The sequence below is a fragment of the Pan paniscus genome, chromosome 1, assembly GCF_029289425.2.
Source record: "Pan paniscus chromosome 1, NHGRI_mPanPan1-v2.0_pri, whole genome shotgun sequence".
NCBI lineage: Eukaryota > Metazoa > Chordata > Mammalia > Primates > Hominidae > Pan > Pan paniscus.
Genome location: NC_073249.2, coordinates 206,549,197 through 206,572,711, shown reverse-complemented (window position 1 = coordinate 206,572,711; position 23,515 = coordinate 206,549,197). Strand labels below are relative to the sequence as shown.

At 50.7% G+C, this 23,515-nt stretch overlaps 1 protein-coding gene across 1 annotated transcript; it reads left to right on the top strand.

Annotated features, from left to right (window-relative positions):
* The first annotated feature begins 6,619 nt into the window (after positions 1-6,619).
* FAM43B (family with sequence similarity 43 member B) lies at positions 6,620-9,064 on the top strand. The gene has a single exon (XM_034957153.4). It carries the CDS (start codon positions 7,022-7,024, stop codon positions 8,009-8,011), a length of 990 nt encoding a protein of 329 aa, XP_034813044.1. The 5' UTR covers positions 6,620-7,021; the 3' UTR covers positions 8,012-9,064.
* The last annotated feature ends 14,451 nt before the right edge of the window (positions 9,065-23,515 follow it).

Below are 23,515 nucleotides of genomic sequence, written 5' to 3'. Positions count from 1 at the left end.
GCAAAGAACACTTTGAAAAATTAGAGATTGAACTAAAATAGATCTGGAAAGAAAACAAAAAAGAGAAAATGGAATGGAGGAAACTAGCACCCACAGAAATTTCACCAAAATTGATTTCCAAATTAAAAGAGATTGATTTCCAGAATAAAAGGCCCACCAAGTGCCCACAGAAAATGCACATCATTATGAAACTGTAGACCTCTGGAAGATCCTGAAAACTTCCAGAGGGAACAATCAAGCCATATGCACAGGACAGGGTATCAGATTGTCATTTGACTTTTTAACAGCAACCATGTATCATGTCTTCAAATTCTCAGGGAAATTTATCTCCAATGTAGAATTCAGCACCCATATGGTTTGGATCTGTGTCCCCACCCAAATCTCATGTGGAACCATAATCCCCAGCATTGGAAGTGGGGCCTGCTGGGAGATGAATGGATCATGGGGGCAGCTTTCTCCTTAGTACTGTGTCATAATAGTGAGTTCTTGTAAGATCTGGTTGTTTAAAAGTGTATAGCACCTCCCCTCCCTCTCTCTTCCTCCTGCTCCATGTGACACCCAGCTCTCCCTTCACCTTCTACCATGATTGTAAGTTTCCTGAGGCCTCCCCAGAAGTAGAAGCCACAGTGCATCCTGTATAGCCTGCAGAACCAAGTCAATTAAACCTTTTGTAAATTACTCAGTCTCGGGTATTTTTTAATAGCAATGAGAGAATGAACTAACACAGACACCAAGGCAAACTATCAATCAAAGCTAGTAGAATATATGCTCTGTCAAAACAAGAAAATAACAACAAAAACCAAGGGATCCAGAAAACAGGATCCAACATAGGAAAGAATCAAAGGAAACTCCCAGGATAGTAGTAGCGTAAGGTCCCGGGACAATAGCTCCATAGGTCTCTGCATTCCAGATGGGAGCCCAGAGAGGATGCCTCCAAGAGGGATGTCCCTAAGAAACACAAAGAACTGGAAAAATCACCTGGTGTGTTCAACCAGGTCAAGAGGAGTTTTACCGTTCCATTGGAGAAGTAGAGGGTAAATTAGTGATAGGTACACAAAGAAGTTTTTTTCTTTTCTTTCTTTTTTTTTTTTTTTTTTTTTTTTGAGACAGAGTCTCGCTCTGTCACCCAGGCTGGAGTGCAGTGGCTCAATCTCGGCTCACTGCAAGCTCCGCCTCCTGGGTTCACGCCATTCGCCTGCCTCAGCCTCCAGAGTAGCTGGGACTACAGGTGCCCGCCACCACACCTGGCTAATTTTTTTCTTGCATTTTTAGTAGAGACGAGGTTTCACCGTGTTAGCCAGGATGGTCTCGATCTCCTGACCTCATCATCTGCCCACCTCGGCCTCTCAGAGTGCTGGGATTACAGACGTGAGCCACCGTGCCCGGCAAGAAAGTTTTTTTTGTAAAAAATGAGGCAATTACTAACTTCTGAAAAAAACAGAAAAAGTTGTCCAATAAGGGAAGTAAGTGGAATCATGGCCCACTTTAAGGCTCAGCTCTGAACAATATTTACATAGTTATAAAAATTAAACCTTGAATACTGTTGCAACAGAAACAACAAAATGTTGGCCAGGTGCGGTGGCTCACGCCTGTAATCCCAGCACTTTGGGAGGCTGAGGCAGGCGGATCACGAGGTCAGGAGACTGAGACCATCCTGGCTAACACGGTGAAACCCTGTCTCTACTAAGAATACAAAAAATTAGCCAGGCTTGGTGGCGGGCACCTGTAGTCCCAGCTACTCGGAGAGGCTGAGGCAGGAGAATGGCGTGAACCCTGGAGGCGGAGCTCACAGTGAGCCAAGATCACGCCACTGCACTCCAGCCTGGGCGACAGAGCAAGACTCCATCTCAAAAAAAAAAAAAAAGAAACAACAAAATGTTCTAACTCAACTGGGAGGGAGGGAGGAGGAAAACTATGTGTGATGGGGGTGGATAAAAGGACAACATTCTTCATCTTCTCTAACAGGGAGACAATATATAAGAATTTAAAAACTGAAATGTCTGAATTAGAAGGGTCAGAGATATGGAGGCATATGACAGAAATGCCATCTAAAATGAAAAGCCAGGTGCGGTGACTCACGCCTGTAATCCCAGCAGTTTGGGAGGCCGAGGTGGGTGGATCACTTGAGGTCAGGAGTTTGAGACAAGCCTAGCCAACATAGTGAAACCCCATTTCTACTAAAAATACAAAAATTAGCTGGGTGTGGTGGCAAACGCCTGTAGTCCCAGCTACTTGGCAGGAGAACTGCTTGAACCCGGGAGGCAGAGGTTGCATTGAGCTGAGATCACGCCACTGCACTTCAGCCTGGGTGACAGGGCCAGACTCCATCTCAAAAAAATAAAATGTATAGAAGAGTGGTTGTCTGTGGAAGTGGGAATTGAGACTAAAAAAGGGTGGGGTAAGGGATTGATTTGTTTTAAATTATAAGCCTACTATAAGCCAGGTATTTGGCTTTTTAAATTAATATTAGTATAAATATGGTAATGATGTTTGAAAAAAGAGAAAAGATCCAACTGCATGCCAGTCTATGAAGTAGTGACAACCTGGTGCCAGGCTGGGAGCTCTTACCAAGGAAAGGAATCAAGAGAAAACAGAGAAGGCAGCCCTGGTCCCATTCATGATGAGTTCAGCCTCCATGACTGGGACCAGACCAGCTTTTCGAGACATCTAAATAGAAAGGATGGTGGAAGCCCAGAGGGCAGCTGAGCCCTCTATACTAGGGGTCTCCAACCCCCCGGCTGCCGACCGGTACCAGTCTGTAGCCAGTTAGGAACTGGGACGCACAGCAGGAGGTGAGCGGCAGGCAAACGAACATTATTGCCTCAGCTCCACCTCCAGTCAGATCAGCAGCAGCATCAGATTCTCACAGGAGCATGAACCCTATTGTGAATTGCACATGCAAGGGACCTAGGTTGCATGCTCCTTATGCAAATCTAATGCCTGATGGCCGGGTGTGGTAGCTCATGCCTGTAATTCCAGCACTTTGGGAGGCCGAGGCGGGTGGATCACCTGAGGTCAGGAGTTTGAGACCAGCCTGGCCGACATGGTGAAACCCTGTTTCTACTAAAAATACAAAATTAGCCATGTGTGGTGACATGTGCCTGTAATCCCAGCTACTCCGGAGGCTGAGGCAGGAGAATCACTTGAACCTGGGAGGCAGAGGTTGCAGTGAGCCAAGATCGTGCCACTGCACTCCAGTCTGGGTGACAGAGCAAGACTCCATCTCAAAAACAAACAAAAGGAAAAAGGATGGAACTAAAGCCTGATGTTCTGAGATAGAACAGTTTCATCCTGAAACCATCCCCCTCCCCTCTATGGAAAAATTGTCTTGCATGAAACTGGTACCAAAATGGTACCAAAAACGTTGGGGACCGCTGCTCTATAGGAAAAAGGTTACAGGAAGAACAGAATGCCCAAGACCAAGCTTGCTTTGAGGTCAAGGGATTGTAACATAAAAACAGACTACTGGGCTTGCTGTGATCTCACAGTCCCAGGTGATGCCCTCCCCATCCCCTGAGAATTTCTCCAAAGAACAATGGGAATAGAAGCCACACCACCAGGATTAAGGAAAGTGGGGCAGGCTCCAGAGAGAGTAGAGACCCTCAGTGTGCAGCACACATGTACCAATGGCCACTTGATCTCTAGCCTGCTGGTAGGCAGGAGGCTTAGGGTTGCCAGATACATGCAATACTTGAGACATACTTAGACTTTACAATGCTGTTTCTGACCAGGGGTGGTGGCCCACACCTGTAATCCCAGCACTTTGGGAGGCGGAGACAGGTGGATCACTTGAGGCCAGGAGTTCAAGACCAGCCTGCCCAACATGGTGAAAGCCCGTCTCTACTAAAAACACAAAAGTTAGCTGGGTGTGGTGGCACATGCCTATAATCCCAGCTACTTGGGTGGCTGAGGCATGAGAATGGCTTGAGCCCAGGAAACAGAGGTTGCAGTGAGCTAAGACAGTACCACTGCAGTCCAGCCTGGGTGACAAAGTGAGACGCTGTCTCAAAAAAAAAAAAAATTGTTTCTCCAAAACACATTTAGTGACATTTTCTGTGTCTTCATATGTTAACTCTAGCATGCCTAAGGGGCTGGTTACACCTTCCTTCCATCAACAGCTGGAGTTCAGCCAGGCCTGGTAGCTCATACCTATAATCCTAGCAATATAAATGGCTGAGGCGGGAGGATCGCTTGAGTCCAGGAGTTTGAGATCAGTCTGGGCAACATAGAACCTGTTTCTACAGATTTTTTTTTTTTTTTTTGAGACAGAGTTTCGCTCTTGTTGCCCAGGCTGGAGTGTAATGGTGCGATCTCAGCTCACGGCAATCTCCGCCTCCCAGGTTCAAGCGATTCTCCCGCCTCAGCCTCCTGAGTAGCTGGGATTACAGGCATGCGCCACCACGTCGGGCTATTTTTGTATTTTTAGTAGAGACGGGGTTTCTCCATGTTGGTCAGGCTGGTCTCGAACTCCTGACCTCAGGTGATCCGCCCACTTCGGCCTCCCAAAGTGCTGGGATTACAGGCATGAGCCATCATGCCCGGCCTCTACAGAAAAATTTTAAAAACTAGCCAGCCATGGTGGTGCATGCCTGTGGTCCCAGCTACTCAAGAGGCTGAGATGGAAAGATAGCTTGGGCCTGGGACGTCAAGCTGCAGTGAGCAGTCATCTCTGCTCTCCAACCTGGGAGACAGAGCAAGACCCTGTCTCAAAAAAAAAAAAAGCTTGCAGTTTTCTCTGCCTTGCAAGCTGAGGCTTTGCTTCTGAGCACTCCCACCAGCCCACTGCCAGCGGGGAGAGGGAACCCCCAGTGGCAAGGTCCAGAGAACAGCCCTAGGAGACTCAAGACAGGACATGGCAGAATTTTACAGTGAACTGACTTTCAGGTCAAAACCACATGAAGTCCTTTCCATAAAGGGATTTGGTTGAGTTAATGTCTCCACTGGCCCAGGAGACAAATGTGGCGCCATGGAAAGCACTGCAATGATCACTGGCTTCTCAGAGCCTGTTCTCTCCCCCTGGGAAATGAGACCACATCTGCAGGGTGGGGAACAGTAAGAGACTTACTTTCATGTCCTTCCTCTGTGAATTTTTACCACAAGCACATCTTCCTTTTATAATCAGCAAAAGGTGATAAAGATATTTCCATATTAAAAACGAGCCGAGGCTACAACCAACCAGATCATTTGGGAGGCACCCTCCAAACCAAAGATACTGCAATTCGGAGTAATTTCCTGTTCTTTATTTGCATATTATCTTCTTGTTGTGGTTTGTTATTTTACTTATATTCCCCCAGGGATTCTGACCCAGACACTCACTCCTACCCACTGGCAGGATGTTGCTGGCCGAGATAGCACACACCGTCTTCCCAAATCTTCCCACTGCTCCCACTCTCGGAGGTCATGTGGTTTGGCTTGGCCCAGCCCAAGCTCTCAATTCAGCTCCAGCCCAGACCTGGGTTCACTCCTGACCTGGACACCACCCCAGATGACCTGTTCAGAAGCCAAGGAAAGAGCTTGAGTGTTGACTCTGTGAGAGCCCAAGGCAACAAGACTCCTGGTCCCATATCAGAGCAGTCCTGGAGTTCTAGGGAGCTTGTGGCTTAACCAATCTTGAAAGAGGGAGCTGTGTCCCCACACCCAGGGACAACTGTCTCTCAGTATATCAGAACTTCCTCCCTAGTAGGTGCTCATCACTTCTCATTAGGAGGTCCCGGGGAGCATGGAGGGTTGGGGGCAGCCCCTGGGTCACCTGGGCCTGAGTGGAGCCCTAGTTTTACCTCCTACCAGCCTGAAGACCTTGGGCCAGTCATTTAACTGAGCCTGGGCTTGTTCCAAGAATTAAATAAGAAAATGAATGCTAAACCCCTGGGAACTCACAGGAGTTCACAAATAGGAGTTTATTTAATCATCGCAGAGCCCAGAGACTGCCCTTTCGCCAGAAGGAGCTTTTCAACTGCAATTACCACAGACCCTGTTCTGAAAGTTTCCCCCACCCTTCAAGAGTACCCTCCCTGCTTCAGACCAGGCGAGGGGCACTGCCAGCCACTGCAGCAGTGGCCAGGTCTCTCAGCTCAGGCCCAGCGGTCTGGCCCACGACCTTGGAAGAACCTGGGAGAAAGCTTCACCAAGCGACAGTACTTTTCCACTGCACTGCTCGGCCACCTCGGCTAGCTTTGTGCTGTGCAGACGAGGCAAAGTGCGCCAGGCCAGCCCCTTCAGGAACACCCCCTAACTCCCACTCTCAGGGATGGGGGTAATGACATGCTGTGAGTGAGGGGCAGCAGGAATGGTGGGGCGCGGGGGTTCCCGAATGCGCCAAGGGGAGCTTGGAGACCAGTAGCGAGGCCAAATAAATTAGCATGGACAAAGCCCTCCTGTATATTTCAGGGGATTCCTAGTACTTAACAGCCCTCTCTACCCCCACCCCTCCACTAATAATGATTAAACCCGTTCCACCGCGCCTGTGCAGGGTCCCGGGCAGCGCGAGCCTGCGTGGGGGGAGGGGAGAAGAGGGCAAGGGGAGGGGACAAGAGAGCTAGCGGTCCCGCCCGGTGATGTAGGCAGCCCGGGGAGGTGGAGCCGCGACGCCTGAAGGAGTCCCCACCGCAGCCGCGCTCTCGGTCTGCCCCACTAAGCAGCCGCCAGCGGCTCCGGCGACCCAAATTGCGGCGGCAGGGACCGCGGAAATCCCACCGTTTGGGCTTGGTGGGCGTCCAGCCCACCTCACCCCCAGCCCCGGCCCCTCCTCGCTTCCCAGACGGCTGGAGACACTCCGGGGAAAAGCGGTCCTCAGCCACTCGGCCGCCGTCCGGCACCTCGGCTGCTGGCCCGGCTGGGCACCGGGCATCTGCGAAGCTAGCCCTGCCTGGCACTGGGCATCTCCAGGCAACGACTGTCCCCGGCGCTGCCCAGCTTCTCGCGACTCCAGGGCGGTGGGCTTCTGCGCGCCTTCCCTCCCCCGGTCTCCCGACAGGACGCCGGTGAGCTCCCTGCGCCCCCAGCCCCTTTCGCCGCCGCCGCGATGCTGCCCTGGAGACGTAACAAATTCGTGCTGGTGGAGGACGAGGCCAAGTGCAAGGCGAAGAGCCTGAGTCCGGGGCTCGCCTACACGTCGCTGCTCTCCAGCTTCCTGCGCTCCTGCCCGGACCTGCTGCCTGACTGGCCGCTGGAGCGCTTGGGCCGTGTGTTCCGCAGCCGGCGCCAGAAAGTGGAGCTCAACAAGGAGGACCCGACCTACACCGTGTGGTACCTGGGCAACGCCGTCACCCTGCACGCCAAGGGCGACGGCTGCACCGACGACGCCGTGGGCAAGATCTGGGCTCGCTGCGGGCCTGGCGGGGGCACTAAGATGAAGCTGACGCTGGGGCCGCACGGCATCCGCATGCAGCCGTGCGAGCGCAGCGCCGCCGGGGGTTCGGGGGGCCGCAGGCCGGCGCACGCCTACCTGCTGCCGCGCATCACCTACTGCACGGCGGACGGGCGCCACCCGCGCGTCTTCGCCTGGGTCTACCGCCACCAGGCGCGCCACAAGGCCGTGGTGCTGCGCTGCCACGCTGTGCTGCTGGCGCGGGCGCACAAGGCGCGCGCCCTGGCCCGCCTGCTCCGCCAGACCGCGCTGGCGGCCTTCAGCGACTTCAAGCGCCTGCAGCGCCAGAGCGACGCGCGCCACGTGCGCCAGCAGCATCTCCGCGCTGGGGGCGCCGCCGCCTCGGTGCCCCGCGCCCCGCTGCGCCGCCTGCTCAATGCCAAGTGCGCCTACCGGCCGCCGCCGAGCGAGCGCAGCCGCGGGGCGCCGCGCCTCAGCAGCATCCAGGAGGAGGACGAGGAGGAGGAGGAGGACGACGCGGAGGAGCAAGAGGGAGGAGTCCCCCAGCGCGAGCGGCCGGAGGTGCTCAGCCTGGCCCGGGAGCTGAGGACGTGCAGCCTGCGGGGCGCCCCGGCGCCCCCGCCGCCCGCGCAGCCCCGCCGCTGGAAGGCCGGCCCCAGGGAGCGGGCGGGCCAGGCGCGCTGAGAGCCGAAGGACAGGACTCGCAGCCCCAGGCCCGACCCGCCAGACTGACAGCCTCCAACCCCGGCCCTGCCCGCTTCGGCTGCCCCGGCCCCCGGCCCGTGTCTCCCCCGTGGTCTCCGTGTTGTCCGCCCCGCCGCCTCATTTTGGCTCAGGGTGATGCCTGATACGCCCTTGGTTATTGGGGGGTGTTCCTCTCTCCCCACACCCGGAGTTTCCCGGGCCTGCCATTGTGGACCCGCCCCCTATGCTTTACACCTAGTCTCTTTGCCCACAGACCTCCTCATTCCCTCCCAAAACATCCTCTCAAGAGAAGGGAGGAGAAGTTTCAAGAAATCAGGAGGGGTGGGTTTGGACCCTGGGCAGGGTGGAGGCAGTGACCTTGCCCTTGGTCCCTCTAGCCTTCTTCCCTGTGCAAAAAAAATGACCCTGGAGAGGCATTCTTGTAGGGGAAGAATCTAGCGGCCGGGGAGAATTGGGGCCGGGCCGGCGGTGGGCAGAGTCCGCTGCTATACACACAGGGAGGAATTCGCAGGCCCAAGCCCCGCCTCTCTACGCCTTGGAGGACTCCTGTGACTTCACTGCTCTGCCTCTGGAGAACACTGGGAGAGTCCTACCGACGTTCAAACAACAGGTTAGGCCAGGTAACAGCCCTGCACCAGGCCGCTGCCCACGCCTCTGCCCTGGCACCCCCAGGGGATTCCTTGCCCATCCCATCTCTCTGCAGACGGATGTATGTGGCCCCCTCCTAGGTGCCCCACAACCAGGACCAAGATGGGGCTTCCAAAGGAGGTAAGGAGAACCTTTGGCAGGTGCTTAGGACACTGACTACCTAGAAAGTAGACGCAGCAGAGATGCTCCCAAGTCGAGGCTCCTCAGAGCAGGTGGGTCCTGACAGCAGTGGATTCTCCCAGCAGGATGAGGAAGGAGGGTGTGTTAACCAACCAAGGGAGTGGGCCCCCCACCCAGGTGTCTCCGCAAGACCACAAAAAGCCCAAAGATCTATGTGTCACTGATCATTGTAAATAAAGTGGACCTGCTTTTACAGCCCTGTCACTACTCCTGTGTTGTGTTTAATGCCAGGCCTGCTGGGGGTGAAAAAATGGATTGAAGATCAGATAAGCCACAGGTGAGCCTGTATAGCTCCCCCTGGTTACCATCAGAAACCTGAAAGTAGTTCTTTTGAGCAGCCAGAGCCAACCCCAGGATTAGGACGGGATCTGGGGACTGCTGCCAGGAAGCTGTTCCTTAATGTCAGAGAAGGAGGCAGTAACTTATGCCTTGTCTGAAAATCACATGCGCCAGGCTCCCTGGAGGGACGTCGGCTGTCTGTCTCAGCCTCCCAGAATGTCTGTACGCCTGGGCACTCAGATGCAGGTGTCTGGGACATTTGGCAGGGAGGGAGCACTGGGCTGGGGGCTTCTCATAAGCATGTATTCATATCTCTGAGAAGGTTCATATGTATTTCAGAGCATATGGTATAGACTGTGTGTGTGCTCTCAGGGATGAGTGCGAGCAGGTTGTCAGAGAATGTGGTGAGCAGCCCAGTTTTCTTTCAGAGGCTCTGGAAAAACCTGTCCAGACCCTGTGGCAGTGTGAGTCTTCAGCTGGATATCTTCTTTATTCCTGTGCTGAGCTGGGCACTGATCCCAGAGTTACTCAGAACTCAAAAGAGTGGCCTCCGCCATTGCCAGTAATCAGAATGGTTCTGTTTCCTGCAAGTGCCAGGAAATAGGACAGCACTGCCGTCTCACCCTGCAGAACCCAGGCATTTCACCCTGCAGAATCCAGGCAGTGTCAGGGGCTTTGGAGGGAAAAGCTGGGGTTGACTCCATATGTCCAGAGTAACAAGAACCCACTGGGCAGGGCCTCCCTGCATGTTCTTTGCCTCCTTCTTACATGTTGCCAGGACTTTTGTTGGTGTTTCTCCCCATTTGCAGAAAAACGGAAGTGGGAAGATGTAAGACCTAGGAATGGACGATGGGCTGCAGGCAGCCTCTGATGTGGCTGAGACAACCCCAGACCTGTCTAGAAACAAGATCACGGCATGCCCTCTTCAATCAAATTCATGCAGCAGATAGTTTGGAACTGCTAGGCACTGGGAGGTCCAGGAGGCCCTCTCTTGCTCTTAATTTGCAATGAGATGCATATAATTAAAGGAGCAGTTACTGTATAATAATTCACAGGTCAGGCACAGTGTCTCATGCTTGTAATTCCAGCACTCTGGGAGGCTAAGGCAGGAGGATTGCTTGAGCCCGGGAGTTTGAGGCTGCAGTGAGCTATCATCACCGCCACTGCAGCCTGGGCAACGGAGTTAGACCCTGTCTCTAAAATAGTAATAATAATAATAATGATTTACAAGCCTGCTGCCAGCTCCCAGCCTCAGCCCCTGCTCTTCTGTTGTTCACCGGCAGCCTCTCAACACACAGACACACACACACACACACACAGCCTCTCGCCTTCCCTCACTCATGCTATGTTCTCTAGACCTGGAATTAGAAGGCCTGGGTGAGAGGACTCCTCTCTGTGCTTCCTGTTAAACAAAGGTGAAATGGGGATAGCATCTCCTCTTACAACCTCACCGGCTGGTATAAGTATTAAGTAGAATCATGGCTGTGAAAACCCTTCAGTAAATAATAAAATGCCCAGTACATGTGAAGAACAACCACTCCAACTCCTGTCTCCCTGGTGAGAGTGGCTGTAAGTTTTGCTGAGCACGTCTCCATTCTCAGTGTGTATGATGGACTGAGGGTCAGGTGAGCCACTGGTGAGCCTGTATAGCTCCCGCTGCTGGGCTGCAGAGTTGGGCGTAGGGGACTGCTCCAGCCACAAGGCCCGTGGTGGCATTGCTACCCAGGGGAGAGGGGGCATCTCCTGGGCACCCACACATGCCTTTGTCTATGCATTTACTCAACATTCTCCCTGATCTTAGGCACAAGATACCAAAATGAACCCCGAATCAGTGGTCAGGTGGTTCAGCCCCTGTGTCTCTCCTCCCAGTGTCAGATTCCCCACCTGTAAAATGAAAATGAGAATGGAGCGGACCAGTGCTTTTCAAACCATATTCCTCCTGTCCTAGACTTCTCAGGGGTGCCCCAGGAGCTGCTGTGGGGAGTGATGGGGAAATGGAGTAGGGAGACCCCCGCCTCGCTTTAACTAGAGCAGTATGTGTTACCTGTTTGGGGATTCTATGAGTCCATTTGAATAATGGGATTTACAGATTTTTGAAACAATTGAAATCACTGAGCAAGAGGCTCTCTAAACCTTCCCTTCCAGCCCTGAGGCTCTAGGGCCTGTTGGGCTGACTAGGTGTGAGAAGTATTATTGGAGCAGGTCAGAGATTCTCAAAGCGGTGACAACAGAGGGCTTTTCAAGAATGACAGGCAGCCAAGGACGATGCAGAAGGGTGTCCCCAGGGAGGCGAGCAACTTGGGGTCAAGACTCTTCCTGGGACCTCTGGGACCTATCTCCGTCTCTTCTGATCCCACTCCAGCAGGGGTGGGCTGTGACCAATGTGACATGTGACACAGCACATAGCTCACAAAATAAAGTCAGCCCAGCCACCAGTGCCATCCTGGCTCCCACTGCTCTACTTCCACCCTGCAACCCTGCCACGCGGAACAGCTCACTGCTCCCTAGACATCACCACACGTTCCCACCTCAGGCCTTTGCTCACGCTGTTCTCCCTCCCTGGAATGTCCTTCCCTTTGGCTACACATTTTCAAATCCTACCCTTTCTTCAAGGCCCAGCACAAATTTCACCTCTTTGAAACTTACTAACACATACCTCTTCTCCACTCCTGCCAAATCTGGATGTGATCTCTCCTCTCAACCTCAACCGCACACAGGTCTTGTTGGTCTGTGCTTTCTCATGGTCCTCATCATGTTTACCTTGGACTACTCTTTTTTTTTTTTTTTTTGATGAAGTTTTGCTCTTGTTGCCCAGGCTGGAGTGCAGTGGCACGATCTCAGCTCACCACAACCTCTGCCTCCCAGGTTCAAGTGAATCTCCTGCTTCTGCCTCCCGAGTAGTTGGGTTTACAGGCATGCGCCACCATGCCCAGCTAAGTTTGTATTTTTAGTAGAGACAGGGTTTCTCCATGTTGGGCAGGCTGGTCTCGAACTCCCGACCTCAGGTGATCCGCCCGCCTTGACTTCCCAAAGTGCTGGGATTACAGGTCTGAGCCACCGCGCCCAGCTTGGACTACTCTTTGTTTATGAGTGTCTCGTCTTTCGTATTGATCCATGTTCATTTCCCCACCTCCTTCAGTACCTTGTCCATGGCAAGGCAGAGAGTCAGTGCTCAGTAATGATTTGTTGAATGAATACAGGAATGAATGAACCAGATGGAAGAGCCATCATAGGACAGGAAACCAAGTGGGTGGAGAAGCATTTCCTCTGCCAAGCTTCTGCCTGGAGATACTGAAGGAGAACTGTCCTCATACGCCCTGTTCAGACGGATGGCTATTAGTGGGGGAGAAGATCAGCAGCCGAAGAGATGAGGCCAGAGGAGGAAGCTGAAGCCTCTGTCCCTTGGGTCTGCTCCAGGTTCTACAGTCTCAGGACTGGGTACCCTGACTCTCTGGACTTATCCAGCCCCCAAAACACAGCTGACACTCAAAATTGTAACAGCAGCTCCTGGCAGTGGGCAGCCACCCTTCAGACACACTGGCTGGGAGTTGCAGACTTGGAAAGGGTGTTGAGGGGACCGTCGTGACAGGTGCAGTTTATAATGTAACACACAGGCAGTCAAACCTCGGCTTTGGCATCAGAGAGACCTGAATGCCAACCCCAGCACTGCCACCCAATGGCTGTATAACTTTGGGCAGGTTCCTGAAGGCTTTTGGAGCCTTGGTTTTCCGACTTTGAAAATAGAGGGCCGGGCACGGTGGCTCACGCCTGTAATCCCAGCACATTGGGAAGCCGAGGTGGGCAGATCACCTGAGGTCAGAAGTTTGAGACCAGCCTGGCCAATATGGTGAAACCCCATCTCTACTAAAAATACAAAAATTAGCTGGGAATGGTGCTGGGCATCTGTAATCCCAGCTACTCAGGAAGCTGAGGCAGGAGAATCCCTTGAACCCAGGAGGCGGAGGTTGCAGTGAGTCGAGATGGTGCCATTGCACTCCAGCATGGCGACAAGAGCGAAACTCTGTCTCAAAAAAAAAAGAAAGAAAAAAAATGAAAATAGGGATAGGGATAGGTGAGTTATTTATTTTTTATTTTTATTTATTTATTTTTTGAGACAGAGTATTGCTGTGTCGCCCAAGCTGAAGTGCAGTGGTGCGATCTCAGCTCACTGCAAGCTCCGCCTCCCAGGTTCACGCCATTCTCCTGCCTCAGCCTCCGGAGTAGCTGGGACTACAGGCACCCGCCAACATGCCCGGTTAATTTTTTTTGTATTTTTAGTAGAGACGGGGTTTCACCGTGTTAGCCAGGATGGTCTCTATCTCCTGACCTTGTTATCCGCCTGCCTCAGCCTCCCAAAGTGCTGGGATTACAGGCGTGAGCCACCGCACCTGGCCATTATATATTTATTTTTGAGAGAGGATCTCTCTCTTTTGCCCAGGCTGGAGTGCAGTGGTGCAATCTCAGTTTACTGCAAACTCTTCCTCCTGGGCTCAAGCTCTCCTCCCACCTCAGCCTCCTGAGTAGCTGGGACCACAGGTGCATGCTGCCACCATCCACCATGTCTAGCGAATTTTTTATGGTGTTTTTTTTTTGTGTGTGTGTGTTTGTGTGTGTGTGTGTGTGTGTGTGGTTTTTTCTTTTTTTTTTTTTCTTTTTTTTTGAGACAGGGTTTCACCATGTTGCCCAGACTGGTCTCGAGCTCCTGGACTCAGCAATCCACCTACCTCGGCCTCCCAAAGTACTAGGATTACAGGCGTGAGCCACTGCACCCAGCCTTTTTTTTTTAATGTTAATTTTTAAAATTTTTAGCGCGATTAAATACTTTTTTTTTTTTGAGAAGGTCTCAGGCTGGAGTGCAGTGGCACGATCATGGCTCCTTTGCAGCCTCGACCTCCTAGACCAAAGCAGTTCTCCCACTTCAGCCTCCCAAGTAGCTGGGACTACAGGCATGTGCCACCAAGCCAGCCAGTTTTTAATTGAGTCTTCATTGTATACGGCTGTTGGGAGAATGATGTAAGGTATTGCATTTGGATAATTTATATAGCACAGTGCCAGATGCACACCGTAAGCGATGGCTATTGCTCTCCCGTTTATTATTATCGTTTTACCTGGAATTCTCCTAACAGACAGCTCTAGGATGAGGAGATCAGGTGGCTGGTCATTGAGACACTAAATATGTTGTTTGTTTATGCCCAAGATGGTTACTCACCTAAAGTTCCATTCATCTCTAAACCAATAGATTGCCTTATTAACAATTTCTCTCTCATTATTCAACCTACATAAGCCTGGGTGCTTTGACACCAGATCAGTGGATACAATATCTTATACTTCTTGTGTATCCTTTTTGCTTTAGCACCCAGCACAATGGGAGGCACACAGTACACACTGAGAGGTGAATAAATGAATGATTGCATGAAGGATTTACTGCTGCCAACAGCAATGTTGGCACACAACCTTCCCTGCCAAGGTCTTCCAATGGCTGGGATGCCGCTTCTTTGTGACAAATGGGTCTGCTTCCTGGTCCATTTGCCCTGAACTTCAGGTGAAGAAGAGGATGCTTTTGGCTGAGGGGAAGAACAGCAGAAAATCATCGGGTGGCTGGCATGCAGATCTGGCAGGTCTCCAGGCCAAAACTGTTCCCTCTCACCCTTTGCTCCACTCCTGCCTGTCCTCAGAGCACATATGGGTTTTGTCAGCTAATCCAGAGTGACTGTTGTGCATCAGCCCTTAACAGTTGGAAGGCGGTTGGGTGGGCAAGGACCAGAGGGGAAGCTGAAGTCCAAGCCGTCGAAGAGGAGACCTCAGTTGGGAAGATGGGGCCAATACTCCTACGTGCCAGGAACCCTTGACCAAAAAGTCCAAAGGAGCTGGGCTGTATTAGAAAGTCAGGAAGACTCTTGTGTTTGTCTGGGCAGCATCCATCCATTCCTCCTTTACACTGGAGACTGCCTCCTCTTCCTCTCAGGCACACAACCAAACTCCCTCCCTGGTCCCTCCTACTTAGGTGTGATCATGTGACGGAGTTCTGGCCAATAGAATTGATGCATGCCACTCTCAGGCCTGGATCCTAAAAAGCATGACCTACCCAGCCTGGACAACATAGTGAGACCCCATCTCTACAAAAAAATTTTTTTTAATTAGCCAGGCATGGTGGCATGCATCTGTAGTCCTAGCTACTTGGGAGGCTTGAGCCTGGGAGTTCCAGGCTTCAGTGAGCTATGTTTGCACCACTCCACTCCAGCCTGGGCGACAGCACAAGACCTTGTCTCAAAAAAAAAAAGAAAAAAGAAAAAAAAAAAGCATGATCTTTATTTCCTTGCCTGCCTCTAGATGTTATCACCTAGGATTTTCTTGGAAGCTACATGTTAAAGATGACAGAGCCCGTCTATCAGCCTGGGTCTCTGAGTGACCACATGAAGTAGAGCCCTGCCCCTGCCACCACTGGAAGCAGAAATAAGTTGTATTGTGTTCGGTCACTAACATGTTGTGGTTGTTTATTGCAAGCACGTTGCTTACCTTGACTAACACACTCTCCTTGTAACCCACTACCCTAATGTTTCTGGTGAAATCACCCATTTCCTACTCCCAGTCCCTGGAGGTCCAACGGAGGTGACTCCACATGGGCTCCAGGGCAGGACATGTGATCCAGGTGATGTCTGATTCAGTCCTGATGGATCAGGATAGCCCATCTCCTTAGCCACAGAGATTGGTTCAGGATAGGCTGTATGACACAATCAGAGCCAGCAGGACTTAATTGAAACTGTTGGGAAAAGAGACGCTCAATTTCTGCTGGAGTTGCTGAGAAGGTGGGAGGTGTGTCTGGTGCTGCTGGCAGCCTTCTTGCCAACATGAGGGGAGGGCACCTGAGAAGGAGGCCAGCACAGTGGAAAGCAGAGACTATGTCCAATGGCACTGCATGAGCCCCTGGATCCCACTGAGCCTGTCCAGATCTGCCCTTGGAGTTTTCAGCTCCTTGAGCCAAGAAGTTGCACTTTTTGGCTGGGCGCAGTGGCTCACGCCTGTAATCCCACCACTTTGGGAGGCTGAGATGGGTGGATCACAAGGTCAGGAGTTTGAGACCAGTCTGGGTAACATGGTGAAACCCTGTCTCTACTAAAAATACAAAAAATTAGTCGGTTGTGGTGGCATGCACCTGTAGTCCCAGCTACTTGGGAGGCTGAGGCAGGAGAATTGCTTGAACTCAGCAGGTGGAGAAGGTTGCAGTGAGCCGACATCGCGCCACTGCACTCCAGCCTGGGCGACAGAGCTAGACTCCGTCTAAGAAAAAAAAAGTTGCACTTTTTGCTTAGGCCAGTGTGAGTTGGGCGGTCTGTCCCTGTGTCTGGGAGAATCTTAACCCCATGATTGCTATTCTCATCCGGTCCCAGTTCTGAAAAAGTAGTCACTGAAAGGCTTCAGGGGACCCATCACATTGCCTGATTATAAGACATCCAGCCAGCACGTGGGATCTGAAAGCCCCAGGCCTTTCTCTGCCTGGGGCCACCTGGCTGCCCCTCGCACACTTTCCCAGTCTCCACATTATGGACTGGCTTCCTTCCTCCTTCCCTGTTCAGAGTACCCGTCCCCTTGTGCCTTCCATCAGCACGTGGCTCTGACGCTGACTCCACACACCTCTTCAGTTCAGTCCAACCAAAGCCTGTGACCTCTGTTCAAGTGCTAAGGCATGAGGCTGATTGGTGGTCACCTGGTGGTCACAGCCCAGCCTCTGGGTGGTCCCCAGGTCAGGGGTCCACCCTGATCCACTCAGCTGCAACTGGGAAATGAGTTCATTGGCTATGAATTGGGCTTACTTAGCCAATCTCTTAGGGGACCTTCAACCGGGAGGGGCACTTCTGAGGATGCAGCATGAGCTGAAAAGGCTGATCTTGGAGCCCGAACCTGGGACCGCCTACTACTCATTCTGGGACATGGGCAACTCCCTTAACTGCTTCACTCTCCATTTTCTCTGCAATATGGAGGTAATAATCCCCGCTGTTCCTGCCTCAAGGATCATTCTGAGGGGCCATTCAAAGGAGACGGAATGCAAGAGGACTTTGAAAAGCGTCAAGTACTATCCAAGAGGTAGGGGCAGAATGATTCCTTACTGACTCTAAGACAAGAAAGCTGGAGTGAGGCAGTAACTTACTTACTGGCCTTCCTTAAAGGCTCTTGCTTGGAGGCTGAAGCCCCCTGCCAAGGAAGCAAGCACAGACTGCAGTGAGGGAGGCTTAAAATGGGCATCTGCAGGGATTTCCTGGAGGGAGAACATCACCGGGAAACAGCTGGCCAAGCTCCAACAATAAGCTCCCCGACCCCCGACCGCCCCCCATGATGGGCCTCAGGGGTGGTGGGTACATCCCCATCTGCAGTCAGAGGAATGGCTAGAAGGTCCCAGAAGACCCTTGCAGCTAGAGCATCTCATGCCATAATCATGCCTGTGATCTCATATCCCACAGGAATACAGAATGTGATCATTCTGCAGCCTTTGAGATGGGGGTGGGGATGCAGAGAGGGGAGGGGGACATCCTTGTAAAATCAGACTGGGTCCTGCTCACTCCCATTCCTCTACTTCTCTCAATCCTCAAAGGATAGAAGACCTAGAGAGCTTGCATTACATCAACTTCTGCCAAAATTCCACTGATACACGCAGGCCCAGATGGCTGGCTGGGCCCTGGGATGTCTCCTGATCTCCTTGGGGAAGCATACGTGGGGGATGACAACCATGGGGTTAGGTGTGGCCCAGGGAGCAAGGCATGCTTTCAGTGGCCAGTAGATGTCTGCAAGGATGTTTCCCCTGGCAGCTCGACTCCTTAGAGATGTATTAAGTTCTCCTTCTAAGATGATAAAAGAAAAAAAAAAAAAGGCAACACATTTTTATTTGAAACCAGTGAAACAGCAAATACTAAGACAAAATGGGCCAGGCACAGTGGCTCTCAGCATTTTGGGAGGCTGAGGAGGGCGGATCACTTTAGGCCAGGAGTTCAAGACCATCCTGGCCAAAATGGTGAAACCCGATCTCTACTAAAAATACAAAAATTAGCCGGGTGTGGTGGGGGGTGCCTGTAATCTCAGCTACTCAGGTGGCTGAGGCAGGAGAATCACTTGAACCCAGGAAGCAGAGGTTGCAGTGAGCTGAGATCACGCCACTGCACTCCAGCCTGGGTGACAGAGCGAGACTTCATCTCAAAAATAAAAAATGAATAACCTTCCCTTATCCCCTCTCCATTCCCCATTCCTCATTCCCCACACCCGTAGCACACACACACTCCTAAGTTACTCCTCTCACAGCCTGGAGTTTATCCTCCTCCACTTTTCCCCATGTTCATGAATATGTTGCCTAGGCTGGAGTGCAATGGTGTGATCTCGGCTCACTGCAACCTCCACCTCCCGGGTTCAAGTGATTCTCCTGCCTCAGCCTCCTGAGCAGCTAGGATTAAAGGCACCCGCCGCCACACCTGCCTAATTTTTTTTTTTTTTTTTTGTACTTTTAGTAGAGATGGGGTTTCACCATGTTGGCCAGGCTGGTCTCAAATTCCTGACCTCAGGTGATCCACCCACTTCAGCCTCCCAAAGTGTTGGGATTACAGGCATGAGCCACCACGTGCAGCTCATTCTTCTTTGAATAGCTGCACCATGTATTAGACCGTTCCCTGTTACTGTATGTTCCGATTGTCTCCTGTTCTCAAAAATGTCTACTATATGATTGTTGCATGCATGCTTCCTGCAAGAGGGAGCAGACATAAGCAGAACATATCAAGCTGAAAATACATAGGATCAAGAAGAGTTTTACATGAATTCCTGGTGCCCCATGTCTCAGCGGGAAGAGCCCTTAGAACTTGTGATCCAATCGCCTGGTTTACAGATAAGAAAAGGGACTTGTCCAAAGTCATACAAATTGCTACTGAAAAAGCTGCGGCCAGAATTTAAGCTAGCTGACTCCTTGACGAATGTCCTGTTTCCTTTACAAAAACTGTTAAAATAAAAGTAGAAATTTGTCCAAGAAAGGTTTGTTTGTTCGTTTTGAGACAGGGTCTTGCTCTGTCACCCAGACTGGAGTATCGTGGCGTGATTATAATTCACTGCGGCCTTGACCTCCTGAGCTCAGGTGATCCTCCCACCTCAGCCTCCCAGAGAAAGGTTTATTTAAGCTCACAGATGCCCAGAGTTTAGGGGCCAAGTTAGGAAGTGGGTTGTACTCAAACCTCAAGGGAGTTAACGGCAAAAGGATAGGGCTTCGCTTTATGTTCTTCCTCCCACCGTCCTCACCCAGCATTTTTCTCCCAACACTCCAAGCTCATTTCTGCCTCAGGGCCTTAGCACTTGTCATTCCTACGCCAGGACTACTCGGCCCTCATATTTTTGTATGGCCGCTTCTTTCCCACACACGGATCTCAGCTCCAATGCCACTCCTCAGAGAGGCCCTCCTTGTTTCCAGCCTCTCCCTCCACTTGAAGCAGTCCTGACATATCCAGCCCCTTCTGTCCCCTTCCTGTGCTTATTGTCTTCACCGCACTGTCACCATCTGAAATAATCTTGATCATGTCTTTGCTTCCTTGTTCATCAGCAGATTCCCCCATTGGAATAGAAAGCCTGTGAGTTACACATCCAGGCTTGGGAGGACAGTGCCTGGCATGCAGTAGGTGCTTAGTCAAGATTTGAAATGATGGAGCCAGGGTTCCCTGACTGCTGGTCCAGGGGTGCCTGCTCCCTTCATGCCTATTAGTGTCTTTGCTACATCAGGGCTGCAGAGGCGGGTGGGCCCAGCTCCTGGTGAGAGCTCCTTCTGCAGAGGTTGGGGAAGGAGTAGGGCCCCTATAAGGATTCAAAAGCCTCAGGTGTGACAAGTCAGGGTGACGTTCTTTCTTTTCTTTTTTTTTTTTTTTTTTTGAGATGGAGTCTCACTCCATCTCAAAAAAAAAAAAAAAGAAAGAAAAAGAAAAAGAAAAGAAAAAGGAAATATCCCTTGGATGACTCTAAAGCTTGGACACTCAAAAGCTGCTCCCTGATAATTGTGTTTATCCTTCAAAACTGGAAAAAAGGAACCAGGCTTCTTTCTGTGTGTGTGGTTTTTATTGTTTGTTTGTTTGTTTTTTGAGTCAGAGTCTTGCTCTGTCTCCCAGGCTGAAGTGCAGTGGCACGATCTCCGCTCACTGCAACCTCTGCCTCCCGGGTTCAAGCGATTCTCGTACCTCAGCCTCCCAAGTAGTTGGGATTACAGGTCCACATCACCACGCCTGGCTAATTTTTTGTATTTTTAGTAGAGACGGGGTTTTACCATGTTGGTCAGGCTGGTCTCGAACTCCTGACCTCAGATGATCCACCCACCTCGGCCTCCCAAAGTGGTGGGATTACAGGCGTGAGCCACCGCGCCCGGCCTCCTTTCTGTGTCTTACGTGAAAAACAATCAGATCCTGGGTGGAAAAGAGACTGGAAGAATAGGCTGCCCTGTGGAAGAGGACAGCATGTAAGTGACACGGCACCATGACCTCTTGTCCAGAGGAAGCTTCTCGGCTCTAATGGAGTCTGGGGCCTTGTCCAGAAAGGTCTGGCATCCTGGGGTGGGGAATTCTGCCCCCCCACGGCTTTCCCAGCAGGCAGAGGAGAGACATCTATCTATCTAGGACCTAGCGTGCTCTGGAAATTGGACTGCAGGCCAGGGTTCCACATCCCTCATTCATTCAACTTTCTTTCATTATTGAAATTCTTTTTATTGATATGTAATAGATGTACATACTTGAGCGGGTACATGTGATCATTTGATACGTATAGTTTGTAAAGATCAAATTAGGGTAATTGGATGTCCATTGCCTTAAATATTCATATTTTCTTCATGATAGGAATGCTGTAATTATTCTCTTCCAGCTATTTTGAAATGTACAATAGATTAATGTTAACTATAGTCACCCTACTAATCTATCAAACACTAGGTCTTATTTTTTCTATCTAATTGTATATTTGTACCTACCAATCAAGCTCTCTTCATTCCTCCTCCCCCTGTATCCTTCCTGGCCTCTGGTAACCACCAATCTACTCTCCGTCTTCATGAGCTCTACTTTTTTTTTTTTTTTTTTGAGACAGAGTCTTGCTCTGTCACCCAGGCTGGAGTGTGATGTCGCGATCTCAGCTCACTGCAACCTCTACCTCCCGGGTTCAAGCGATTCTCCTGTCTCAGCCTCCCGAGTAGCTAGGACTACAGGTACATGCCACCATACCTGGTTAATTTTTGTATTTTTAGTAGAGATGGGATTTCACCATGTTGGTCAGGCTGGTCTCGAACTCCTGACCTGAGGTGATCCACCCACCTCGGCCTCCTAGAGTGCTGGGATTACAGGTGTGAGCCACTGCGCCCAGCCGAGATCTACTTCTTTTAACTCCCACGTATGAGTGAAAATATGCAATATTTGTCTTTCTGTGCTTGGCTTATTTCCTTAACATGATGGCCCCCAGTTCCATCCATGTTGCTGAAAATGACAGGATTTCATTCTTTTTATGGCTAAATAATATTCCACTATGTATACAAACCACACTTTTTTTTGAGACCGAGTCTTGCTCTGGCACCCAGGCTGGCATGCAGTGGCACGACCTCGGCTCACTGCAACCTCTGCCTCCTGGGTTCAAGTGATTCTCCTTCTCCAGCCTCCCAGGTAGATGGGATTTCAGGTGCCCGCCACCATGCCTGGCTAATTTTTGTATTTTTAGTAGAGACGGGGTTTCACCACGTTGGCCAGGCTGGTCTCAAACTCCTGAGCTCAAGAATGTATCAAGAGCTCAAACAATTCAATAGCAAAATAATAATAATAATAATTCTATTTAAAAATGGGCAAAAGATCTGAATAGACATTTCTCAAAAGAAGACCCTACAAATGGCCAACAGATACATGAAAATATGCTTAACATCACTGATCATAAGAAATGCAAATCAAAACTGCAATGAGATATCATCTTACCCTAGTTAAAATGGCTTTCATCAAAAAGGCTGGGAATCATGGATGCTGGCAAAGATAGGAAAAAGGGGAATGCTCGCTTGCACACTGTTGGTGGTAATGTAAATTAGTATAGCCACTATGGAAAAGAGTATAGAGATTCCTCAAAAACTAAAAATAGAACTCCCATATGATCCAGTAATTCTACTATTGGGTATATATCCAAAAGAACAGGAATCAATATATCAAAGATATATCTGCACTCCCATGTTTATTGTAGCACTATTCACAATAACTAAGATATGGAATTAAATTTCTTTTGACCAATATCATATTGAGTGCCTACTACATGCCAGGCACCGTCCCAGTGTGAAGGAGGCAGTGGTGAATAAACCGCAGAAAGCCCTTTGCCCTTGGGAGGCACATCCTGGTGAGGAGAGACCAACAGTAAACAAGAGGCTTAATAAATGCGTAAATTACATTAGAAGTGACACATGCTATTAGGTGAGGGGGGTGAGGAAAAGTAGAGAGGTGTAAGGAAAGTGAGTGCCTCCCCACTCCCCTGGTCCCATGAAATGGAAAATTCCAAGATTATCAAATCTCTGGGCTAGAAACAGCAGTCATGGCAGAGACTGACTAGATGTTCACCAAACCTATCACCTCTTCTTCCAGAGCCAAAGCAACACATTTCCCAGGTTCCTTTGCAGCTAGCTGCAGCCATGTGACTAAGTTCTAGCCAATAGGATGTGAGACTCTTTCAAACCTGGCCCATAAATACTTCCCACTCCCTCAGTTACCCCACCCCCTGAGCAAGACTTGTTCCATCTTTCCCCATCTGCTAGCTGAATGGAGGGGACACTGAGGACCTAGAGGAGGGCAGAGCCACAGGTAGAAGGGGACTGGGTCCCTGAAGACCACATAGAGAGGTGAGCCCCTGGCCCCCACCTGTTAGACTTTATGGGGAGGCACGGCTCATCACTGTTCATGAAGACCAGTGGGTGGTGGTTTGCAATCCATTTTAGGCAGCAAAGAGAAGCCAGGGGCTTTTAGGGATTTCTTTAAAGATTTCTCCATGCCACAAGTCTATTTTTTTTCCCTGATTTCTCCCACCTGCTACTCCAAATCCCTCATTCATCTATTTATTTGTTCATTCAGGAAATATTTACTGAGCACCTAGTATATCCCAGGCACTGTTCTAGGCACTGGAGATACAGCAGTGCCTAGAACTGCTAGGCAACAACCCCAGCCCTCAAGAAGCTAGTAAGCAAGAACAGACAATAAACAAAATGATAAGAAAAGATCAACACCTGTGGGTTTTTTGTCTGTTTGTTTTGAGACAGTCTCACTCTGTCACCCAGGATGGAGTGCAGTGGCACGATCTCCACTCACTGCAACCTCTACCTCCCAGGTTCAAGCGATTCTTCTGCCTCAGCCTCTCGAGTAGCTGGGATTA